The sequence below is a fragment of the Anabrus simplex genome, chromosome 2 (assembly GCF_040414725.1).
Source record: "Anabrus simplex isolate iqAnaSimp1 chromosome 2, ASM4041472v1, whole genome shotgun sequence".
Lineage (NCBI taxonomy): Eukaryota > Metazoa > Arthropoda > Insecta > Orthoptera > Tettigoniidae > Anabrus > Anabrus simplex.
In genome coordinates this window covers 199,460,047-199,487,002 of record NC_090266.1, presented here as the reverse complement: position 1 = coordinate 199,487,002, position 26,956 = coordinate 199,460,047, and the positions used below count along the sequence as shown (strand labels likewise).

The 26,956-nt window shown below is 41.6% G+C and overlaps 1 protein-coding gene across 1 annotated transcript in view; it reads left to right on the top strand.

Moving 5' to 3' along the window:
• The first annotated feature begins 20,104 nt into the window (after positions 1-20,104).
• Positions 20,105-26,956, top strand: part of Pdp (pyruvate dehydrogenase [acetyl-transferring]-phosphatase 1-like protein, mitochondrial) — a 52,525-nt gene continuing 45,673 nt past the window's right edge. Inside the window, exons 1-2 of the mRNA XM_067140499.2 lie at positions 20,105-20,748; positions 20,829-20,970. Coding sequence (XP_066996600.1) covers positions 20,518-20,748; positions 20,829-20,970 — 373 coding nt within the window. The 5' untranslated portion in view covers positions 20,105-20,517. The remainder of the gene's footprint in view (positions 20,749-20,828; positions 20,971-26,956) is intronic.

Below are 26,956 nucleotides of genomic sequence, written 5' to 3'. Positions count from 1 at the left end.
CGAAGTTAACCTCAACACACATCAATAAATTCAATTCCCTTTCACTTAATGCTTCTTACAATAGCATTTCAGTTATTAATACTATGAAATAATAGTGTAAGCACTTGTGTATCAACAAACGTTTACACAGAACACCACCAAGACCGATTAAAAATCTTCAGATATTGCACATAAACACACGTGGAGATTATGTAGCCAAAGTCGACTGGAGCTCTGCGTAGCGGAGAATGCTAACCCGATCCGTATCCAATACATGCTATTGAGGGAGAAGAGATAACATTTATTCTTCTGTTCGTTATGATTGCTAGTTTACTCCGCGATACTCTACTCTACGGAGCCGTATTTTGTAAACGCAGCTCGAGTAGAGTAGTGTGTTGTGGAGTAACTAGTAAGGTTAACTCTGAGTACGGTAACGGTATTTCGTGAACGCTTGGAGTGAATACAGAGTAACAGAACAAGGCTAATCAATTAAGGAAGGTTATTTGTTTTACCATAACCTCATTTGCGAGAAATGTCATGACTAATTTGCATGCGAGTGCCTTCATAGCAATGTGTTATATCAGTTGTTGCCACTTTTCTCACCGAGACATGCCTTAAAACAGTATCCGTTATTCTTTATCTCGTAGGAACAATCTTATGACGATGATGATGAGTACCAATATATCGGCTCTGCACTTGTGCGCGATGAGCCATTTAGAATAACTGTATATGTAGATTATGTTGTTATACGACGAAACTGAATTTAAACAACGTTTCCGATTGCAGAGATCAGCATTCAAATATCTGCTGAGAGTCATTGGCCCAAAACTTTCTAAATCCAAAAGTGTGAAACAAGGAAGACCATGCAAGAGCCACTAAAGCATCTTTCGGCTCTAATTTTGCTCTTAGCAACGTCTGATTCATACACAACTATTTCGTGAGAGTTATAACTGCATTGTGTTGTATTTGTGATGATATAATTAAGTGGTCTCATTCCGAAGGTCGTCTAAAATAAACGAAGTTAGCGTTACATATTATACCATTACCAAATACATCTTAGAAATGTGTGGTTAATAATTCAGCTGCAACAAATCAGCTCATCAGTCATAACACGGGTATTCTTATAAAAATGTAATCATGTTATTTCTGCCGATTATCAAATCGGTACCTGAGTACTTTTCCTGTTTTGGATGCAAATATCTTCTTCATTCAATACATAACGTCCTTCTTTGTCGACAACTGGGAAATAATTTCAATTCATTGCCATGTCAATATGTTTGTACTTGTATTTTAATATTTTTACCGCTACCAATGAATGCATTATTGCGCATGTCGAGTTAAATCTACCCACCTATGTACGCGGAGTAAGGTTTTAAAATGGCAAACAACAAACATGTACCTACATACTGCACCCTTGTAGAGCTTCGGTGATCCGTTTAAATTCATTCTTGGCGCGGCTGCTCCTAAAAATATACTCACCGAATTTGGAGACTCATCTCATTGGTGATCGGTCCCTGTCGTCGATTAGGGATGAATATAGGGATTATATGATCAAGAATAACTATCTACTAAATACAAGATTCTGACAAAGACTGATTCTTAAAAATGTGTATAAAAATTTATTACTAAAATTAGAGGAAAATGAATATGTAATTTCCCTAAATAATAATAATAAAAAAACAATTTTAACCTAATGAAATGCAGTGGCTATCAAATAATAATGTATCCAAGAAATTTAAAATCATCAAATAAGACTTGATCACATCAATAATTAAATCTCTCAAAAGTTACACACAAAAATATGTTGACATTACAATTAATTGAAGTTATTAATTAATTTTAAAAATGCATTATTCGCTTCTTCCTGATGATTTGAAACTTGACTCTTACAATTTATCAGACCTTTCTAAAGAACACATAAACTGTACAATGGTGATGCCACACTAATAATAATAATATGTAATAATAATAAGAAAAATAAAATAGCCACTGGTGTCAACTTTAATTGTTAGTAATGTGTATCATAAATTTTGTTACTCAGAACGCTCAAGGATAATGGAGTCATTACTCCTTTGATAATTAACTTTGATTATCGCTTATATTATTTAACCAACATTTTTCAAAACTGTTCCGGGTTTTCTGTGGAACGCAGAAAGGTGAAAAAAGGTGCGGGCTTCAATGGGTCTAACTACAATATCAATAATTGAATTAAAACCTTCAAAGGTTATATTTCTTTGAGGATATCAAACTTAACAAATGTCTTCACTGAGTGAACATAACAGCATGACAGGTACAATCAGTAATCTTGAAGCAAGACTTAGAAAATCCCAGATTAGTGAATTTTTACAGCTTTCGGGCTTCAAACACTTAGTTTACAAATTCTTAGATACCAAATCCAGTTTACAACATTTTACGAAATCTCAATGTTTAGACAGGGACGGAAAAATCCCGATTTAAGAGCTCTTGCTCCAGAAATTACAATATTTAGCCTTTCAGAGGCACCCCTCACTATTACAAAATTTTGAAAAGAGTTTACATGCTCTCGATTTCTTACAGCCCACTCAAGGCAACATTACATCAAAATCTTACACTCTATGGCCTCACAAGGCACAATTTACAAATGGTAACAGTTTTACACAGAGGTATCTAGACGTGTGCAAATTATTAGAATAATGCATGAATTTTGTGTTTCTTCCCTCATTTAGTACAAAAACCCCTATACATATGAATATAAAAGTATGTTTCAACCTGTTTATGTATTCTTTGGTTAATGCAGTCCACTGATGGCCCTTTGGGATATCTGAGGGACAATTATTTCCCTCTCTGTAGAGGCTTCTAACACTGTTTATCAAATCAGCTGATGTTGTGGCAATTGTTGAATGTGGTTTCCATAGCATTTTCTAGTTGAGTGTTGAGTTCCTATGCCAGAATTGAATCCTAGAAGTGTTTTATATTGTTTATATATGTCTGTATAATCCAAGTTTGGGATAAAGGTAGGTTTTGGATTTGTTTCCTAGTGAGATTTTGAAGTGGTGAACTGAAGTTGTGTCTTCTTGAAAAAGTGAGGTTATGGTTAAGAAAACAGATCTTTCTCCCCATAAATAGGCATTGACTGAATGTAAATTAAAGGGAGGTAGATATTCCCAACAAGATTTTGCTAGGAAATCGAATCTTTCGCGAGTATCGGTTAGTAGAATCAGCTCTGCATTGAGATCAGGGGAAAACCGTGCAGTCAAACGTAAGGGGAAGTGTGGTCGAAAACCGATAAGGAGCCTCCATATGCAACGAAAATTGATTCAAATGGCTAGGATGAATCTAAGAAGCACCACTAAGGACTTGAGCAATCAAATAAAGAACTATGGAGTTGAAATATCTCCATCAATTGTCAGAAGCAGTCTTTGTGCTGCAGCACTTCCTGCAAGAAAGCCGAGAAATAAAGCCAAAATAACACCTACCATGACTAAGAAACGGCTGGAATGGGCATAAACAATGCATAATGAGCTTAAGGACAATTGGGGAAAAGGTAAGCAACATGATATATCCCATAATTTACTGTTTGCTAAGAAGTAACTTCATCCTCATGGGTTAAGTGGATTTTTTCAAAAATTCAGTCAGAGGTGTACTGATTTACTTTCTTATATTTTCAAAACATTCTGTTGAAAAAGCCATTCCAATAAGTGCTTAATATCTTGCAGGTAATCTTTTCTGATGAGTCCATATTCTCTGTGTCCGAGGAAAGCAGCCAGTATGTGAGAAGGACCCCCTGATGAGGCGTTTTCTTCAAACTGTACCACACAGAAAGTTAAACATCCAACTTCAGTGATGGTATGGAGTTGCATGTCAGTTCATGGATGTGGCAGATTATACATTGTTTAGGGCATGATTGAGCAGAATCAGTACAAGAAGGTGCTTCGAACCCGCCTGCTGCCTCAGATCAGGGATTAGTTTCCTGATGGAGATTGCATTTTTATGCATGATGGAGGACCATGCCATAAGGCCAAGTCTGTTAAGAAATTCTTGGAAGGAAAACAGTATAATGACATTGCCTTGGTCTGGTAATAGCCTAAACTGCAAACCAATTGAAAATTTATGGGGAACTGTGAAGTCAAGACTGAGGAAAAGAACAATAACCAGAATTGGCCTCATTGAAAACATCATTGATATATGGCATCGAGATGAAGAAATTCAGAAAATGTGGAAGGACCTTGTGTTAATCATGTCAAAGAGGATCCAAATGGTTATAAAAAATAAGGGAATGCACACAAATTACGAAAGAGGTCATTGTATATTGATAGATTATTATAATTATACTTTAAAAGTGAATTACTGTTAGTTTTATCATTTATTCTAAACCTAATCCGACAAATAATTAGCGTGGCTATCCGTACTTTCTCCGTGTAAACAATAAAATGGGTTGAATTACAAACATGAATGTTTAGACAGGGACGGAAAAATCCCGATTTAAGAGCTCTTGCTCCAGAAATTACAATATTTAGCCTTTCAGAGGCACCCCTCACTATTACAAAATTTTGAAAAGAGTTTACATGCTTTCGATTTCTTACAGCCCACTCAAGGCAACATTACATCAAAATCTTACACTCTATGGCCTCACAAGGCACAATTTACAAATGGTACCCAACCTACTGGGCCTTTGTGGAAAAAGAACAGGTTAAATAAATGGCCCGAACACAAACTGAATGGAGGCGTACACTTGCGCTCCTAGATAATGAAATATTAAAACCCTAACAGGGCTCTGGGCCAGACGAAACAGGGGTTAGTGCCAATAGGTTAGAGTTTCCAACAGATTGAAACTTATCAGTGTCTCCAGTCCACCGTTGCTTTTTACAAGGAGGGGTCATACCCTACGTCCAATCGATTTCACTTGTTAGATATCGTGCTTGAGGCCTTGAGACACTTTTCATGTAATTGTAGGCAACTATGTTCACGAGTGCAAGGAAAGAGCGTGTAGAATCATGCAAAGAATTCCTGCTACCATTGCAGCATTAACAAGGCATTACATTATTTTATCCCCAATAAACGAATGCACGAAGATCATTCAAAACATGTCAGTTATCACATTTTCCCGGTGATACGAATATAAGAATAGGTTATATCAAATGTTGTGATATAACAGTCCTTTCTTTCATCTTTTTAGCACACTCACATACTTTCAAATTAAAACTATAACATCATTTGTCTCGCATTCATCATAATAACGCTCTTTTTTTGTTGAGAGCTCGTTTGCCTCTTACTTGACATGTTTACGTCTTAGCAGTCTCCGCTAACCATAACCTGTAATAATGTCAACCATGTGTCTGTGTGACAAAATACTATTTGAATACACCACTAGGAGCGCTTTTTTTAAAGAAACAAAAGGCGCTCACTGCTAAACGCATTCAGAAATCTAACGGAAATGTGTTAATTTGTCTTTAACAATTGTTTCGTAACAAATGTTGGAAATGTGTTCGTGAAACAGGGCACTTTGAAACGAAGTGATAAATTAATAACAGTCGTTAGTTAACATTTGTTAAGTAAAATTTAACATAGTGTTGTAGAAACCGGGCCCTAAGGTAAAATTAACCGCAATGGCTTGGAGTTTGCAATTCCTTAATTTTACGACACGCAGATAAGTCTACGTCGGCGCATTGTGAATGGTTCCATTATATAACATGGCCGCTAATTTCTAAGTTAACTTTAATTTTAAGTTTACGTTGCGTTATGTTTGTATTGTGAATGGTGATTTAGACTGCAAACAACGACATCATCATACAGTCTTCACATAGAAGAAAGGACCGCGGCAGCAATCAGGGCAATATACTACATAAAGAATATCAGGAACCTGTCTATCAGCACGGCCATGGTACTATTTAGAAGAGCAATAGCACGGAATATCACTTACGGCATACAGATCATCTGGGGAAATTTAAAAACAGGTGAATTAACCGAAATTGAAAAGGTGAAGGCGATGTACATGAAAAGAGCAATGGGAGTAAGGAAGACAGCCCCCTCACAACTTCTATGCGAGATGATGGGAGAAACCGAGTTCATAGAGGACATCAGGATCTAACACCACCTACCATCTACAGGACCATATCAAGAGCTTCTAAGAAACCGAAATAAGAAGAGAGAATAAATACTGCTGGAGTTCTACAGCTCGCCTGCTATGGTGGAGATGTCCTGGACCAGAGAGAACCAGAAGCAAAGACATGTGATAGCCAGACTTTCAGTACACAGCTTTCACTACAAGCTGTGTATTAACAAGCGATTTCACAAACCAGACGTAGATTGCGCGTGTGAGCTGTGCGGCAAAAATTGTGAGACATACCACATACTAAAGTGCACGAAAAGAACGAAGTCGATCACAGACTACAGTAAGGACTAAGATTCTGTACTCTGTTCAACGAGCTAGAATAACATAGAGAGGTGGAAGCGCTGCCTGGGTGAAGCTAATACAACGGACGTCCGCCATGTTTCCTGTGGTCACACAAGCAAGGGGGCATGGCCCTTGAGTTACGAAAAGTGTAGAAAATACGCATTTTATAATCACTTGGGAAGAATTAAAGAACGGTGACGAAAGTTTAATCACATTTTCCCGGTGATACGAATATAAGAATAGGCTATATCAAATGTTGTGATATAACAGTCCTTTCTTTCATCTTTTTAGCACACTCACATACTTGATAATATTGCGGCACGAGGCCAAAATCACGATCAGTTTATTGTAGTGTAGTTCGAAATCATCGCACAGTGACATACGAACAGGCCTCGAAATCGGAACAAGAGCGTTACACTGCTTGGCTGTTGTGGTTAAGCGTAAACTACAACAAAACTGTGGACATAAATATTTATGACACGATAAGGACCTACAATAATTTACAACCTCATTCTGACCATATTTTAAAAAGTATTGCATCCCCATGAGTACTGTCTTCTTTTTAAAATCTCTTTACTCTCTAGAGTTGGTTTTTCCCACGGTCTCAGAGAGGGACCCTACCTCTACCACCTCAAGTACAGTGTTCTGGAGCGCGACACTTTGCGTTGGTGGATACAACTGGGAAGAAGGGCCAGTACCTCGCCCAGGCGACCGCACCTGCTATGCTGAACAGGGGCTTGTTGGAGAACGATAAGATTAGAAGGGATAGACAAGGAAGAGAGAAGGAACGGCCGTAGCCTTAAGTTGGGTACCATCCCAGCGTTTGCCTGGAGGAGAAGTTGAAAACCACGCAAAATCACTTCGAGATGGCTGAGGTGGGAGTCGAGCGTACCTCTACTCAGTTGACATCCCGAGGCTGAGTGGACCCCGTTTCTGCCCTCGTATCGCTTTTCAAATGCCGTGGCAGAGCCTGGAATCGAACCGGGGCTTTCGGGGGTGGCAGCTACTCACGCTAACCAGTACACCATAGAGGCAGCCCATGAGTACTGTACCACTATAATTGTTTAATGTAATTATTTATTATAATATAGGGGCATATCATCCAGGGGTGTGCGATAGGCTTCGGCAGCCGGCACAATTCCTATCCTTGCCGCTAGATGGGGCTTCCGGACCCGAACGAATGACTGGAAACAGGCTGTAGATTTTCATTTTCAGGGGGCGTATCATGTTTTTCCCATTACCATATCATACTGGGATTACTAGCTGAAAGGTAACCTTGAAAGTTGTCCATTATGAAGTGTAGCTTAGTTTTAAATACCAATGCAACTGACATCTACAATAAAGGCTGCATACATTTCACAAATATCAGTAACATACTGTATTTACCATACTTGGTGTATGTTTTATCGAAATAGGTGACTTTTCGTGGTTACATTACCTTGGTGGTGGGCAGTCCATTGTCTTCGTAAATGTGCATGGAAATTAAATAGTGTTGGAACGGCATTTGCCAGTAATCGCCGTTGGTCATTTGTTTCATATATGTACTTATCTTCGAAATGTACAGAGCATAAGCGACTGCATTGAGTGGAATACCATTTACCTCTTTTCGTCCTCACAACGTATTGTTCCGTTAATTCCTTGTTCTTTAAAGGAAATATAAAACCTAATCCGACAAATAATTAGCGTGGCTATCCGTACTTTCTCCGTGTAAACAATAAAATGGATTGAAATACAAACATGAATTACAAAAATAATACTTACTTAAAATACGATATATCCTTGGTTTTATTACTCCAATTAGTACAACCGTGCGCTGAGTATACGGGTGGCATTCTTGAAAGCGAGGATCTATCTTTTCACTACTTAAGACTTAGGAAATTTAATTGGCATGCACTATCTCCGTGTCACCTCAACATATGTTCTCGCGCCAATTCGCTTTGTTTTGACAACCGTTAACATGGCTGCCTCTTATCAATTTGCTTCCGCAGGGAGCGCTGGTGTCTGTCATACAGCCCCTCTATGTTATTCTAGCTCGTTGACTATGCACAACTGAGCGCATCTTCTTCTTCTTCTTATTGCGGAGTGAAATATAAACTCGTGTCCTCATCCCGTGGTGGTGCAGCTCTTTTCAGGCACACCCCTATTGGAGGTGAGCCGCATGTACCACATAACAGCCCTCCTGCCGTTCTAAAATTTCTGACAGTACCGGGAATCGAACCCGGGCCCCCGAGGATAGTAACTAATAACACTAACCATTACGCTACGGAGGCGGACTGTATGCGGAGTAGAAAGAGTATACTCTAACATAACTCTTCTTTTTCTTGGTATTTTCTTGGGCGCTGCTAAAAAGCCATTACCCAGTCGCAACACTTATTTTATCACAAATCTTCAAGAAAAACAGACTGAGTTTTACTTATGACGGATAGAGTTGATCAACACTTGTAGAAACACTCAAGAAACACTAGGGATACAGGTCGAGAACGTGACGTCTTCATAGGTTACAGCAAAGAGATTGAGTTACATTTATGTAGAGGAGGATGCGTGTTAAGAAGCTCATAAGACTCACTAGTCAAAAGAAGTTAGAGTTTAATGTTACAATTATCCAAAAATTCTTGAATAGCAAGAACAAGTGAAGGTATAGGCTGTTGAACGAGGCGAGTGACTGTTGTGGGTACTTGTATGTTTTGCGAGCGTAAAGTGTGGAAAAAACGTTTTCTATGTAGGGCGAAATGGGAACATTTGAAAGAATATGTGATTAATGTCGGCCATACTATTATTACACGAACACATGGGTGAATCCACAACTTTAATTTGAATTTATAAGCCGGAGTCAGAGCGTGATTAAAGCGTAATCTGATAAGTGTTGTAATATGTCTGGGTGAATATTTTGTTGTTGAAAACCATGGGTGACTAACAATACCGTACTTGGTTGCAGCTGATAGTAATATTTTCCTTTGAGTTTCGCCGATTGTGTCCAATTGTGCTGCCATTTTTGTTGTACAGCAAGTTTAATAATCGGCGTGAAATCTGTGTAGGGATGGGCTATGGAAGCATTGATTCCGGTTCCGTATGCAGCTTGTTTTGCCATTTTATCAGCCTGATCATTACCTGCGTTGTTCGAATGACCTTTTATCCATGTTAAAGTTATATCAGCACCATTTTCATCGAGTTCAAATAAAAGGCGTCGAATATTGCAGATATACCAATTTGTATAGGACTTGTGTGGCGTTAAACCTTGAAGTACACTTAAGCAGTCGGTAAAAATGATCGCTTTGGAGATATGATGGTTTTTTATGTATATCAAAGCTTGTCGTATAGCGAAAGCCTCAGCAGTAAAAATTGAGGCATAGTTTGGAAGTGTGTGTTGCTCACGGACGTGTAACTGCGGAATGTAATATGCGGCTCCCGTACCTACATTTTATTTGGATCCGTCTGTATATATTATGAGAGTAGGATTTAAATCGTTTATTGCCATTTTAAGTGTTAGTTGAGGTATTTCAGAAAGTTGCATTGTGCTTTTATTAAAGGAAATGTGCTGATACACTACAATATTTGGTTTGTAGTGCATAATATTGTATGGCATTGTATTGTATGGAAGCGAAATATTTTGTTGAATGCCAGTATGATATTGTCGCGTCAGGTTGAATGCTTCTAACAAAGCTGGAGTTCGTGATTGCTGTTGAGAACGTTGACGATATTTCTCCATTAATTGTAGTTTGGGTAGAATAGGATGTCTAGCTAGCGCCATTCGTGGCAATAAAAATTTAGAAGCTAAATACAAACGGCGATAGTGGAGAGGCATGTCACATGATTCAACAAGTAACGCATTAGTTGGGGTAGAGGGTAAAGCACCTATACATAATCAGAGTGCTCGATGTTGAATTACGTTGAGCTTGTGAATAAGAGTGGAGGATGCGATATCAAAATAAAAGGATTCATAATCTAAATGCGAGTGTAATGTATGCCGATAAAGTAATAAAGCCGTTACGGTATCAGCACCCCAGTATCGTCGAGTTGTTAATTTCAATATATTAGTAAATTTTTGAGTCTTTTTCGACAGGTATTCAAAATGGGGTTTCCAGGACAGTTTATTATCGAAAAATATACCAAGATACTTATGCACCCGGACGATCGGAATTGTAATATTTGCAATTCTGAAAGAGTCTGTATTATACTTGCGTTTATGCGTGAAAATCATGGCCACATTTTTAGTAGAGGAAAGTTCCAAACCATGCTCGTTTAACCATGCTTCAGCAGCAGTTAATGCTCGAGTGATATGAGTTCTGCAGACTTCCAGACTTTCATGAGAAAAATAAATGGCTATATCATCCGCATAAAGTAATATTCTTGCATCGCGAAGTACGACACCTTCTAAATCCTTTAAGTATAAAGCAAATAATAGGCCACTTAAAATGTCGCCCTGAGGCAACCCATTAGACGCGTATCGTACATTAGACGTAGAGGTTTGGCATGTGATTTCCATTCGCCGAAAATATAAAAGATGTTGGAGTATTTTAATAAAATTAGCAGGGAGGTGTAAGTTATGAAGTTTCGACAGTAACATGTGTTACTTTGATATCAAGGATAGCAGGAATTGTTCCATGTTTGCGTTATTTTGCTAGTAGCAAATCCGTTAATAACATATTAATGGGATCCGCTGTGCTTCTCCCTTTTATAAAGGCATATTGATAGACCGGTAGCAAATTGTGATAAGCTAGACACCACAAAAGCCTTTCCAAAAGAATACTGAGGAAGACCTTCCTTAAACATGATCCTAAAACGATTCCTCTATATTCGATGAGATTGGTAGTCGAGAGTTTTGGTTTCGGTATGGGCACAAGCGTAAATGTATTCCATGCAGAAGGAGGAGCATCTGAGTTTAGTATTTTATTGTAATACACTATGATTATTGCATGTGCATGATAAGGAAGATGGGAGAGCATTTTATAGGTAATATAGTCCGGTCCAGGAGCAGAAGTAGGTTTCTTTTGGAGTATGTTAAAAAATTCTGGGTAAGATATAGGTTGGGAGAGTGTGAGAAATTTATCTGAAAGAGGCACTGTAGTATACTGCTGAAATTCTTGAACAACGAAATCCGGAGTTAATGTGTCTTAAAATTGGGAGATGCTTTCGAGGTGTGGTTGGTCAAGTTTATTGCATCCCGTATGAGCTAGTTTTATTATAACAGCCCAAATATCCTTAATACAGGTGTTTCTATGTAGGGAGTTAATAAAACATTTCCAAGATTCTCTTCGTCTTTCGTTGAATACTTTTCTCAGGTGGGCAGTGTACTTTTTATATTGCAAATAATTAGCTGGTGTGAAATTTTGATTTAAACTTCTAAGCAGGCTGCGTCTGCGTTTTACCATAGCAGCGCATTGCTTATTCCACCAGTGAATATTAAGTCGTCTAGTAGTATTGTTATATTTACGATAATGAAAAGGGTGATATATATCTAGGTAGTTTTGAATATGCTGATATAAGGAAGTATAGGCAGAAGCTGTTTGTGAGGCAAATTTAATGCGATTTGAAATATAATCATGAAAGAGGCCAAAATCAAAACCTTCCAGATTCCGTGTTCTACGCCGAAGGTTTAAAACTATGTTCTGCGGATGGAGCTGTGTTATAATGTCAATAATTATAGGAAAGTGATCACTTAGATGAGTGTCTTTGTGCGTGTACCACATTGATTTATGGACGATATTTTCGGAACAAATTGATAGATCTACTGCACTATTAGGGTGTCAGGGTGGAGATAGCCGCGTAGGGGAGCCATCATTTAAAATAAACATATGGTTATTTAAGACTGCATTAAGAATATGACGTCCTTTTGTTGTGACATCGACACATCCCCAGTCAGTGTGATGTCCGTTTAGATCAGCTGCTATTATTAAACTGTCTCGGGCTGAAGACTGTGAAAAATAGTGATGCCATTGAAAGGCGTTGCCGTGTATAGAAGGCGGGCAGTAGAGGTTCACGATAAGGAAATGTTGTACTCTCACAGCCAAGGAGTATGTGTTAGGAATCGTGTAAGGTAGCAAGACGTTAGTATATGGTATTTGCGACGCAATTAAAGTGAGTACCCCACCGTAGCCACAATCATCGAGTCGCTCAACATTATAACCCTGGACGGAAAAGGTGGAGTCAGGTTTTAACCATGGCTCTTGTAATATAATAATATGGGGATGATATTCTTGGATGAGAAGTATTAATTCATGCTTTTTTGGAGTAATACTTCTACTGTTTCCATTGCAGTATGCGCATCCTCCTCTACTAACAACTGACTTTGTTAAAGAGGATTTTTAATAAGTGAGCCCATTGAGGCTGTTCACCCAGAACGTCTGCTAGTCGCTTGAAGTCGTGCAGTATTTCTTCTTGAACATTCTTTGTTAATCGCGGGAGTATAGGTCGATCAGATGAAGTCTGAGGACCTTCTGAAGGGGAAGCCGTGCTAGTTGACTGTTCCTCTTGCACCTTCGGCGGTTGAGCCTGTGAAATAGATTCCCGTGGAGCATGGTCCAAAATAGGATTGCGTAAGATCGCGTGATAGCCTGCTCTATCAAAGCCTGGCAGGGGAGCTGGACGAAGTGGTCTTTGAATTACTTCAGTGAATTATTGTCCACACACATCATGCGCTTGATTGCGATTTGTTGCTGATAAACTTCACATCGATCGGATCCTACACTGTGATTTAGCCCACAATGTAGGCATTTACGTATTGCATCAGAACATGTGTTAGTTTCATGATTCTTAGAGCAATTACCGCATCTCGAGTACTTTGTTCTGCAGTTTTTGGCTGTATGCCCATATCGTTGACACTTCCCGCAGATAATAGGGCGAAAAATAAACGCCTGAACCTCTAGTATTACATGAAAAATAGTAACAAATTCGGGTAAAGCTTGGCATTTGAAGGTTAATTTTATCGTTCCCGTAGGAACAAAGTTAGCTTCTCCATCAACTGTCACACGTCGGTTGAGCCGTTGGACTTTAACTATAGGAACGGGGGATTCAATGTACTTGATAATGTTCTCTTCAGTTAATTTCTTATCAACTCCCCGAATTAATCCAATGCGATACAAGTTGGATTCCGGAATGAAAGCTTTAAGTTTATGAGAGCTCAAAATGGGGTGTTTGTGAAAAAGGTTTGCATTGTTAGCTGAGTCAAATAGAATTTGAATACGCTTTGCACCTTTCGGTTTGATAGATTTTATACCGACAATTTTACAATCGTAGAAGAGCCGACCAAGCGCCATGGGATGAATATTTCCAGCGTTTTTCTCATCAGCTGACTCAACATAGATTACGTACGGACCGCGGTGTCCTGAATAGTAGTAAATCGGATTAGTTATAACAATCTTATCAGAGTGTATATTGGATAAAGAGTTTTCACCACCGATAGCAGGTGTGCTGACACTATTAGTGGTTGACCGCACTGTTTCTTCATGATCAATATCACTAGAAATGTCCATGTCCGGTGAACGGTTAGTCCCGTCACTCCCACTATCGAAGAGAGCCATACATATACTGTAACGCTTGCACTATAGAATACTGCACTTGTCGCATACGCACCAAGTAGGAAAATAGAACCGCACACTATCACTGTTCGAAGCGAATTGAACATAACTCGAATGGTTTTTCTGACCATCTTATTGAGTTAACTCTTTGCATTTGTGAACGGATCGAATGAACGCTGAGTTTACGGAGAGTTGGGGAGTAGTATTTTGTAGTGATGGGCTGCGAATGGACTCGCGAAGACTCGAATCTGGGATCGTAAAACTCGAGGTACTCGAGTCCGGACTCGAGGCCGAGGACGCTGGCAGCGTTATCTGCGAAACTACACGATGCTTAATATTTTAGGTAGGCCAAGGACAAGTATTGGGTCCGTTTCCAAATAATGCACAGTGATATAATGTACAAACTGATGTACATTATGCCGTATTTACATGAATGTATAGGCCTACACAACAAAACCATATTGTAACGTAAACTGAGGAATGTATGGACACAGGTGCTTATGAGCTACAGTCCGGCTCTATGGCTAAATGGTTAGCGTGCTGGCCTTTGGTCACAGGGGTCGCGGGTTCGATACGCGGCAGGGTCACGAATTTTAACCATCATTGGTTAATTTTGCCGACACGGTGGGTGGGTGTGTGTGTTGTCGTCATCATCATTTCATCCTCATTATGACGAGCAGGGCGCCTACCGGTGTCAAATCGAAAGACCTGAATCTGGCGGGCCGAACATGTCATCGGACACTCCTGGCACTAAAAGCCATACGCCATTTCATTTTACCGGCGCACAGTGTGAAGCTGTAGAGATCAGGCAGGACAAACGTACATTTTCGACTAATCTATTTATATTATAAAGGGCATTATTGTACGCTCGTGACTATACAAAGAATACCTGACCGCAAAGCTTTTAAAGCTGTGTGTGGTATATCTGATCTCTACAATTGTGTGAACATTGCGCCCCTTACCGAACCTTGCGTCTCGCACTGCCAATTGTCTGCAGTGTGTTCAGATGAATCTACGTAACTAGCGACTGTGTTAAGATATTTTAAATGTGAAATAGGGATGGTCCGCCTCTGTGGTGTAGTTGTTAGCATGATTAGCTGCCACCCTCGGAGGTCCGGGTTCGATACCCGGCTCTGCCACGAAATTTGAAAAGTGGTACGAGGGCTGGAACGGGGTCCACTCAGCCTCGGGAGGTCAACTGAGTAGAGGTGGGTTCGATTCCCACCTCAGCCATCCTGGAAGTGGTTTTCCCACTTCTCCAGGCAAATGACTGGATGATACCTAACTTAAGGCCACGGCCGATTCCTTCCCTCTTCCTTGCCTATCCCTTCCAATCTTCCCATCCCCCGCCAAGGCCCCTGTTTAGCATAGCAGGTGAGGCCGCCTGGGCGAGGTACTGGTCATCCTCCCCAGTTGTATCCCCGACCCAGAATCTGAAGCTCCAGGACACTGCCCTTGAGGCGGTAGAGGTGGGATCCCTCGCTGAATCCGAGGGAAAAACCGAACCTGGAGGGTAAGCAGATTAAGAAGAAGAAGAAATAGGGATACAGCTAGATTGCTTTCTTTCTTAATCTGCTTACCCTCGAGGGTTGATTTTTCCCTCGGATTTGGCCAGGGATCCCACCTCTACCGCCTCAAGGGCAGTGTCCTGGAGCGTGAGACAATGGGTCGGGGGATACAACTGGGGAGAATGATCAGTACCTTGCCCAGGCGGCCTCACCTGCTCTGCTGAACAAGGGGCTTGGTGGGGGATGGGAAGATTGGGAGGGATAGACAAGGAAGAGGGAAGGAAGCGTACAATGAATAGTTAAATCATGTTCCTAATCTTTACTCCGTATCTCAAGTTACCAAAAGCTAACCTACTGGGCGATATAATGCAAATATGCAAACTCATATCCTCATCCCGAGGTGGTGCAGCTCCTTTCGGGACAACCCCCATTGCAGGTGAGCTGCATGTACCATTTCAATCACATACCAGCCTTCCGGACATTCTAAAATTTCTGGCGGTACCGGGAATCGAACCCGGGGTTCCAAGGATGGGAGTTAGTAACACTACCCGTTACGCTACAGAGGTGCTATAATGAACGCGCCCAAATAAATATAGACGAAGGAGAAAAGGAAGAACATTGTTTGACAAACTAAACGAATGGCATTTCGAAACAAATAAGTTACGGTCATACACTCGCGTGTTTCACGTTATGGTCATCATTTACGTAGCTGTTGTAATAGTATTTAATGATTGGGGCATTTCTTCCGACTGCTCGGCAACAGGTCGCAGTTATGGATCGTGACGTCACAGTGGAGACTCGAGTACTTCGCACGGGCAAATACTTTAATACGATAATACCGGACAGCTTGCTGTTTTCAGCACCTGTTTTCACCTACATGGCTTGGTGTGACCAACTCTTCAAAAACATATTGCCATCTGCATGATTCTTGGCGCACTGCCGTGTTGTTTATAATGTATCAGTGTCTGTCACTAAATAATCTTACATTGCAGTTATATTCCAAGAAAAGTGTTATGCGCTGAAAAAATTACCCAGCAAGATAATGGGCGTGAGAAATGATAAGCACCGCAAGTATTACAAAAAGTAATGACCTCGCATCTGTGTTGAGGTTACATTCTATGCCCCTTATATTAGGAAATTCAATCAAATACCCTACTGAAATGTTAGTAGGACGTAAAACCAATAATATTAACAAATATGCAAATCTAGTATACTCAAGCTTGAGGGTCCATATTGTTAAACAGTGCCATAAATTTCACAATCGAAATCTTGTGGGTCTGTAGCGTAATGGTTATCGTGGTAGTCTTAAAATTGAAAATTCAAAGCCATGAGTTTCGAATCCAGTCACCTTTTCTTTTACTGTAAGAAAATAATAACAATTTTCTTTACGTCCCACTATGTACTTTTACGGTTTTCGGAGACGCCTAGGTGCCGGAATATAATCCCGCAGGAATTCTTTTACATGCCAGTAAATCTACCTACACGAGGCTGACGTATTTGAGCACCTTCAAATACCACCGGACTGAGCCAGGATCGAACCTGCCAAATTGGATCAGAAGGCCATCGCATCAACCGTCTGAGCCACTCAGCCCGGCGTAAGAAAATTATTTCATTGCATTATTGGCACAGGCTTGAGCACCAGTCCAATTAATTTAATACATGTGTATGGTAATTCTTCATGCATTAATTTGTGAAAGAGACTTTAAGAAATTCTGACCGGGCGAGTTGGCCGTGCGCGTAGAGGCGCGCGGCTGTGAAGCTTGCATCCGGGAGATAGTAGGTTCGAATCCCACTATCGGCAGCCCTGAAAATGGTTTTCCGTGGTTTCCCATTTTCACACCAGGCAAATGCTGGGGCTGTACCTTAATTAAGGCCACGGCCGCTTCCTTCCAACTCCTAGGCCTTTCCTATCCCATCGTCGTCATAAGACCTATCTGTGTCGGTGCGACGTAAAGCCCATAGCAAAAAAAAGAAATTCTGGACCCTTCAACTTTGTCAGGAACATCGTAGTTCACTCACGTAACCCCAATATGTGTTATATACACTGACTGACAGAGCAAATTCAACACCAAGAAGGAGTGGTCAGAACTTTATGCCAATTGCAGGGTAGACTGACGTCACTGAGGTATGCTCATGATGTGAAATGCGCCGCTGTGCTGCGCACGTAGCGAACGATAAATGGGACACGGCGTTGGCGAATGGCCCACTTCGTACCGTGATTTCTCAGCCGACAGTCATTGTAGAACGTGTTGTCGTGTGCCACAGGACATGTGTATAGCTAAGAATGCCAGGCCGCCATCAACGGAGGCATTTCCAGCAGACAGACGACTTTACGAGGGGTATGGTGATCGGGCTGAGAAGGGCAGGTTGGTCGCTTCGTCAAATCGCAGCCGATACCCATAGGGATGTGTCCACGGTGCAGCGCCTGTGGCGAAGATGGTTGGCGCAGGGACATGTGGCACGTGCGAGGGGTCCAGGCGCAGCCCGAGTGACGTCAGCACGCGAGGATCGACGCATCCGCCGCCAAGCGGTGGCAGCCCCGCACGCCACGTCAACCGCCATTCTTCAGCATGTGCAAGACACCCTGGCTGTTCCAATATCGACCAGAACAATTTCCCGTCGATTGGTTGAAGGAGGCCTGCACTCCCGGCGCCCGCTCAGAAGACTACCATTGACTCCACAGCATAGACGTGCACGCCTGGCATGGTGCCGGGCTAGAGCGATTTGGATGAGGGAATGGCGGAATGTCGTGTTCTCCGATGAGTCACGCTTCTGTTCTGTCAGTGATAGTCACCGCAGACGAGTGTGGCGTCGGCGTGGAGAAAGGTCAAATCCGGCAGTAACTGTGGAGCGCCCTACCGCTAGACAACGCGGCATCATGGTTTGGGGCGCTATTGCGTATGATTCCACGTCACCTCTAGTGCGTATTCAAGGCACGTTAAATGCCCACCGCTACGTGCAGCATGTGCTGCGGCCGGTGGCACTCCCGTACCTTCAGGGGCTGCCCAATGCTCTGTTTCAGCAGGATAATGCCCGCCCACACACTGCTCGCATCTCCCAACAGGCTCTACGAGGTGTACAGATGCTTCCGTGGCCAGCGTACTCTCCGGATCTCTCACCAATCGAACACGTGTGGGATCTCATTGGACGCCGTTTTCAAACTCTGCCCCAGCCTCGTACGGACGACCAACTGTGGCAAATGGTTGACAGAGAATGGAGAACCATCCCTCAGGACACCATCCGCACTCTTATTGACTCTGTACCTCGACGTGTTTCTGCGTGCATCGCCGCTCGCGGTGGTCCTACATCCTACTGAGTCGATGCCGTGCGCATTGTGTAACCTGCATATCGGTTTGAAATAAACTTCAATTATTCGTCCGTGCCGTCTCTTTTTTTTCCCCCCAACTTTCATCCCTTTCGAACCACTCCTTCTTGGTGTTGCATTTGCTCTGTCAGTCAGTGTATTATGTATCTTTGTTTTCAGAGGTAAAACAGAAAATTCAAAGAACGGCAAAAGCGAGATAGCAGCGTGAGGTTGAGTTGCTCTGTAGAGTTCGGGAAGATCGGCCGTACCGAAGAAGAAGAAGAAGTCAACATAATGGACCAAACTACTGTTTCTTAATTACAGCTTCTTTTCTTTCCCAAAATCTTAATAAATCATGGATGGAGTGTTGGACTTCTTCCATTACCCTTCTAAAACCAAGCCCCTTGGCACTACAGCCCTTGAAGGGCCTTGGCCTACCAAGCGACCGTTGCTCAGCCCGAAAGCCTGCAGATTACGAGGTGTCGTGTGGTCAGCACGACGAATCCTCTCGGCCGTTATTCTTGGCTTTCTAGACCGGGGCCACTATCTCACCGTCAGATAGCTCCTCAGTTCTAATCACGTAGGCTGAGTGGACCTCGAACCAGCCCTCAGGTCCAGGTAAAAATCCCTGACCTGGCCGGGAATCGAACCCGGGGCCTGCTCGTAAGAGGCAGACACGCTACCCCTACACCACGGGGCCGGCCCATTTCCCTTCTGATTAGTGTTAATAGAGGATGGCTGGCCAGTTGTACTTCCTTTTAAAATAATCACCACCACGGAATGGTCAGCGTAATGACCTTCGGTTCAGAGGGCCCTGGTACGATTCCCGGCTAAGTCGGAGATTTTAATCGCGTCTGTTAATTCCTGTAGATCGAGGGCTACGGGTTTTTGTTCGTATTCATACGCATCTTCAAGTATATACAACACATCATGCAAAAAACAACCACAAAAACACTAGTGAGTACGGTATATATCCCTCCACATATGATTGCTGTTATGAAAGGCATCCGGCCGGAAAACTAGGCTAAGTCCATACAAAATCCTGCTCTAGGTAATTGAGAAAAGATTAGAAAGAAGAGGAGAGTGTAGTTATTAAATATTTCCCCAGAGGCTGGGTGGATCCTCAGACAAATTCTGCTTTATAATTTTTAAGACATAGCGAAAGACACTGCTAACATAATGCTCGTTTGGAGGTTTATGGAGGAGGAATTTCATATTTTAAAATTTCATTCTTAATTACTATGGCTATTCAATTATTTTAACAAAAATATTTCCAATGAGTGTAGTGCATTCCTCTCAGGTGTAGCACAGACAAGTATGCAGTTCACACCAACACGCTAGATGTCACCACCGTCGCTGTTCGCACTCCACTCAATGCTGTTGAGATACAGCTGTCCGGTATTGGTGTATTAAAGTATTTGGCACGGGTTACTCGGCGAGGCTTGGACTCGCCAGACTCGATTCTCGCGAGTCCAAGCGTTACTCGCGCACATCACTAGTTGATTTTGTAAACGCAACCTCGGGGGTCGTGTTTTCGTATTTTGTGAACGCAGCCCTGGAACGCAAACAAAAGGCGAATGCAAAAATGTCAATAAAAGGAAGAAAAGAACGTTTGCAAGTTTTGTTTGCAGGTTATTTTTTTGACGAAATTTGGGTACCATCGCTTTTCTATGTTTTGCAATGTAAAGCTGAACCAAACATTCCGTTTTAAAATATAAGTCATTTTAGTGAATATGACATTATCCAGCATACGTTATCTATGAAAATTAACTTGTAACTAAGAAATTCATTCTACACTTACCGGTATTGTTGTATATGCTATTTCAATAGTTTTAGGATATGGCAGTTACGGCTAGATTTCAGCAAATGATTGCAAGTAAATGTTTCAAACATTGTAGCTTCACAGTAAATGATGTCATTAAAAGATCTGTGCATAGTTTAGATTCTCAGCATCATGTAAAATTGCTCTTTAGAAGTAAGTGCTACAGTGTGAGTTGCACGTTTGACAGCTGTAATTTTCTTCATTCCTCGCCAAAGTATGATGCCGTTGCTCGTCTTTCCCCTCAGGAGGTAAGTGACTTTTTATAATATTTTTAATGTTCGGATTATCCATTACACATTAAAGCAAAAAATTGTACGTTTTTCATTAGGTCACGACAATTTTACGGGAAAATGAGTACACGCAAGAGTTCAATGATGGTGGATCAGTGAAATCTTACGACTCGAACCAACTCTCCTCTAATAATCCAATCGAAGATACCAGATCAGAAGCGAAGTGTCTTTTAACCACAGGTAATGCTTTACATTCTTCCTTCATTATATTTTAGAGCTAGTAATTATTGTTTTATTCACTTAAAAGATTTGAATGAAGTGATAATTGTTTCAATGTGAAATGCAAGTTAGCCATCCCAATGACAAGATCATGGAACAGAACTTAATACACCATGGTATTGAACATGTCAAGAACCAAGCTCGCGTAGGTTTCATAATAACAACAACAACAACAACAACATCAAAAATTCTCAGTGATGTAAATTAGAGAGATTTTCTTTTTCTCCAATTTTTCTTCCCCTTTTATTCATGGGGCCTCTAAATATTAGTTCCTAATTAGTGCCAACCTCCAAGATCATTTGCTACCATGTTTTTCCTTCATTCCCACCTATATACTTGGTCCCTTCACAAAGCTGCAGATTGTTCTTATTGGGTCTTCTTGGATTTTTTCTCTCCCTGGTAGTCCTCGTGTGGAGAGAGTGATTCTACCCAGTGCCTCACATTCCAGTGGCGGCTGATGGTATCTGAAGCTGGGTGTTGCACCAAAATTTTCAGTGTCACATTTTTATAGCTTACAGAAATAACAAGAGACTCTATTATCGTTAAGTAATGAACTACATTCCTACTAAAACTGAGTCCGTCTCCGTAGCGTAACAGCTAGAGCTATTAGCTGCCGTCCTCGTGGGCTCGGGTTCAATTCCCGGTACTGCGAAAAATTTAAGAATGGCAGGAGGGCTGGTATGTGGTTGAAAAGGTACATGCAGCTGACCTCCATTGGGGGTGTACCTGAAAAAAGCTGCACTACCTCGGGATAAGGACATGAGTTTACTTTACTAAACCCGAAATATATCTGGCGATTTCAACCCAGGAAACAAGAGGCTAAATATACACTATAACTACAGTTACTCTCAGTAATAAAGTTTAGGCTTTACGAATTTTTTCACGGTTTTCGGAGGCGCCGAGGTGCTGAAATGTAGTCCCGCATGCCAGTAAATCTACTGACACGAGGCTGACGTACCACCTTCTTACCGGACTGAGCCAGGATCGAACCTGCCACGGTGGAGGATAGAAGGCCAGCGCCTCAACTCTCTGAGCCACTTAGCCTAGCACAGTTACTTTTGCCTAACTTGAATTGAAAATTTGCCCTCCTGTTTTTCATTGAAGCAAGATGTTGGTAATATTGTGGGTGGCCTGGTATGGCGTGGAAAAGAAATTACCCAGCAAGTTGATCGCGCGGGTAGCATCGCGTAGCTATGAGCTTGCATTCGGGGGATAGAGGGTTCGAACACCACTGTTGGAAGCCCTGAAGATGGTTTTTCCGCTGTTTCCCATTTTCACACCAGGCAAAAGATGTGGCTGTGCCTTAATTAAAGCCACGGTCGCTTCCTTCCAACTCCTAGCCCTTTTCTATCCCATCGTCGCTGTAAGGCCTATCTGCTTCGGTGCAACATAAAGTAAAAATTGTAAATTAAAAAAATGGAAGTTAAGTTACCTTTGCGAGAGGAGAAAAAGTAGGAATGAAGTAATCTCCGCAGAGTGGTGCTATCTAACGGGGACATTTGGAACTGTTTCTCGACAGGGGCCTTGCTAGTCTCGTGCAACTCCCTGAGACCGATACCGGCGAGCATGCTACCTGATGCTATACAGGCTTAAGGTCGTCCCTGCTGAGGTACATTGCGCCACGCGGTCCGCTAGGGAGTTGCCGTAGTAAAGCACCCCCCCCCCCCCGAGTCTGATTCGAAGCCAACAGCATTTATTGGTCCGTTACGAAGCATTAGTACAGCGAACAACCAAAGATGGTTGATTTTAACATGTTTTCGAATATAGAGTTTACTAAACTAAAACAATAGAAGAAAAGACGATAAATGAAGTGTAAAATTATTGGGAGTTGTGCAACACTGCAACAATACCACGCACCGCCCCTGTCACATTCGAAAAGTGTGTGTTCAGCTGATTCTTCTGCTTCATTGCATTTCCTGCATATATTGTCTCTTATTACTCCAATTCTGTGTAGGTGTTTTTTCAGATGGCAGTGTCCTGTCAACAGTCCTACTACCCAACTTATATTTTCACCGCTGAGTTTCAACAGTTTTTTTTTGTATGTTTCTTGTTTGGTCCTTTTATCAGTTCCTTTGCAAGCCTGCATCCTGGAGCATTTTTCCAGTTCTCCATTTGTTTCTTTTGTACCTATTTTCCTATGTAGTGTCGGGCTTGTCCATAGGAAATCCTGCATACAGGATCTGGGCCTACAAAATATGTTTCTTCCCTTTTCCTGGCCAGTTTATCTATTGCTATTTTGCTATTTTTTTGCTTGAAGTCGTGGCGACACAGGTCTCGTGGCGATGATGGGACAGGAAAGGCCCGGCAATGGGAAGGAAGCGGCCATGGCCTTAATTAAGGTACAGCCCCAGCATTTGCCTGGTGTGAAAATGGGAAACCACGGAGAACCATCTTCAGGCCTGCCGACAGTGGGGTTCGAACCCACTATCTCCCGGATGCGAGCTCACAGCTGCACGCTCCTAACCGCACGGACAACTCGCCCGGTGCCGGTTTATCTTCCTTTTCATTTCCTTCTATACCTGCATGCCTTGGTACCTATATTATTTTGAAAATGTTGTACCTTGAGAGCTTCAGGAGAAGTGAATGGCTATACCAGACAATTTTGGATATTATCCGGACTGCTTCTAGTGCCTTAATGGCCGCTTGGCTGTCCGTAAAAATGAAAATGTCCTTATTCTTATAGTTCATTTTCAGATTTTCTTCAAGACATGTTGTGATAGCTATCACTTCAGCTTGAAAGACTGTAGTGTGTTGCCCAGGCTCATCAAGATTTATCTCTCAGGTCTTCTCCTGTTGATCCCTCCTCCTGTGCCATCCACAGTCTTCGAGCCATCAGTCCACCACACTATATCTTCTTTTTCAGTATTCCATTTGTTGATATCCCAGTCTTCTTTTCTTATTATCTGGGTCTCTTAACGGTTTTTCAAATTTGTACTTTGTCATCATATGATCAGAAGGCATGTGTAGAACTTCCTCTGTTATTACTCTGTTAATTTTACAGTGTCATATATTGGGACTTAGTGCATTCCAGCACTCTGATTGTGCCAGTTTGTATGACCCCATTCCAGTCTGTTCTTTTATGAAATTGCATAGTGATGGGTGATCTAGTAAAGTATTCAAGGCTTCTGTCGGCGTAGTTCTCGTAGCCCCATTTATGGCTATGCATGCCATTCTCTATAGGCTATCCAATCTACTACTGACTTTTTCTTGACTTACTTTCTGCCACCAGATGATTGCAGCATAGGCCATCAACGGTCTAATGATCATTGTATATATCTACATTACCATTGATGGTCTTAGGCCCCATGTCTTCCCGATGGCTCTTTTACATGCATACAGCAAATTCTTGGCCCGGGTTATGTTCCTTTCTATGTGTGGATTCCAGGTTAGATTTTTGTCTTAACACTACACCTAGGTTCAGTGCCTGTTTTTCCATATATATATCTGTGGCTTGGTTCTAAAAGGGCAATGTCATTTTTTATCGAAATTGAGATATTAACTGATACAAACGCGTTTTATCCTGGCTTGCAACATGTTAAAAGGGCCAATGTCTCTGTTAAGTCCTCAACGAACAGTTAACGTTTAATTAAATAAGCCCTTGCCAATAATGTTAGATTACCAGTAAAGATTAGAGACGTAGCAATTTTTAAAGAATACAATAGAAACAATTAGCGTTTAATAAGGTGACTTCCACAAAGAAAGTATAAAGTTATTTGAAGTTAGTTGTTGAAAACAATAATTGGAAAACTATAAGCAAAACTTCAAATGCTCATAGCTCAAAGACAGGTTTTTTGACGTTGGCCCTTTTAGAACCAAGCCACAGATATCTTGTCCAAATAGCTTCTGTGATCTCTTTCCCTGTAATTTTCTCCTTCTTGTAAAAGGGACCAGAGTTATCTTGTTCGGGTTGACTGATAGTTGACCGAGCTCGATAGTTGCAGTCGCTAAAGTGCGGCCAGTATCCAGTAATCGGGAGATAGTGGCAGCCCTGAAAATAGTTTTCCGTGGTTTCCCATTTTCATACCAGGCAAATGCTAGGGCTGTACCGTAATTAAGGCCACGGCCACTTCCTTCCCATTCCTAGGCCTTTCCTATCCCATCGTCGCCATAAGACATATCTGTGTCGGTGGGATGTAAAGCAAATAGAAAAAAAAACCTGATAGTTGTTCTTCCTGACACCAGTTCTCCACAAAGTTACATGATCTTCGCATGAGGTCCTGGATAACACTAATCACCTTACCTCATACCACAATCACTACATCATCTGCGTATACTTGTGTAAAAAACCCTGTTCTTTGAGCATAGCTCTGATTTTGTTCACCACGAGGTTCCACAGCAGAAGCGAAATAACTCCTCCCTGAGCACAGTGTTGGTTTGCCCTAACCATCAGCGTTTCTCCAAACAGGGTTGCTTTTGTCTTCCTTCCATCTAACATGGATTTAATCCATTTGACAACGTTTTTCTCACCTTGCTCTTTTCCAATGCTTTGATCATAGTCATAGGTTGTATTGCTGAAGGCTCCTTCTATATCGAGAAGTCCCACCAGTCCAATTTCTTTATATTCTAGGCTTTCCTCTAGTTTACAAACCAACTGGTGGAGTGCTACTTCAGTGGATCTGCCAGGTCTATATGCAAACTGATTTTCATGTAACTTTGACTTCAGTTGCACCGTTCTTCTGATATATTTATCCAGAATTTTCTCCATTGCTTTCAGCATGAAGGAGGTTAAACATAATGGTCTGTATGCTTTGGCTTGGGCAAAATTTGCCCTTCCAAGCTTAGGTATGAATATTGCTTTAGCTTCAGACCATGATTTTGGCACATACTCTAAAGCTAGGTTGGCTCTGAAAAGGTCCGTCAGGGCATTGACGAGTATCTTCCGTCCTTCCTGTAGGAGCATCGGAAGTATCTCTTCTGGCCCTGGAGCCTTTATAGGATGAAACGTGTTGATTGCCCATTTTACATGGTTATATTTTATTATTCTGTTGGCACAGTTCCAGTCTGCTCTTCAAGCTCCGGTCTCTGTTCCAACCGTTTCTTCTTCTGTCATCTCTGCCTCAGGAAAGTGACACACCATTAGTATCTCCGGTGTGTCCCTCCCTGCCTGAGTAAATGACCCATCTGGTTTCTCCAGTGTCCCCACTTGATTTATATGGGTTGCTTTCAGAACCTTCTGGAGCTTTGCTGTTTCAGTGTGTGATTCCACTTTCTCACAGAACAGTCTCCAAGATTTGCTTTTTGTATCTGTAGGTTATACTCTGTGAGTTTCCTATGATACTCTAGATGATATTCTATACAACATCCTAATCTCTTTTTTTATTTTGGCTAGTTTGTTGTTCCACCACCTTACCTTTTTGGTGTCTTTCTTTTCTTTGAGAGGACAGTTGTCATGGAATGAGTCTGTAATGGCCTCTTCTAATTGTTCCACTGCCTCATCCAATTCTTTCAGTCCTTTCACGTTAGTTGGAATTTTTGTACAGCCTTCCGTAGAACTTCTATGTATCTATCCCAGCCAGTTCTTTTTGGGTCTTTGTACATCTCAATCCCACATAGTCTCACATCTATTGCAGATTGGATGTTCTGGTGGTCTGCCAATGATGGTTCTTCCAGCACCTTCCAGTCATTAATAAAGTTTGCAATATGCGTAGTGCTTAGTGTAATGTCTATTACCTCCCTACGATTTTTATTTATAAATGTAGGCTTGTTTCCTAGGTTTAGTATCGTCAACTCATTTCCAATAATAAACTCTAGTAAAGACTCGCGTCTTGCATTGCAGTTCGTGCTGCCCCATGCCGTGTGGTGTGAATTTGCATCTGCTCCAAGGACTAAGCGTTCGCCTTCCTGTTTTCATTGCAAATTAAGTTCTCAACGTCTTCTGATGGGGGCAGATTAGTTGAGTCATATGGGAGGTATGCGGAACCTATGGTTATTGCTCTGGGTCCCTCCC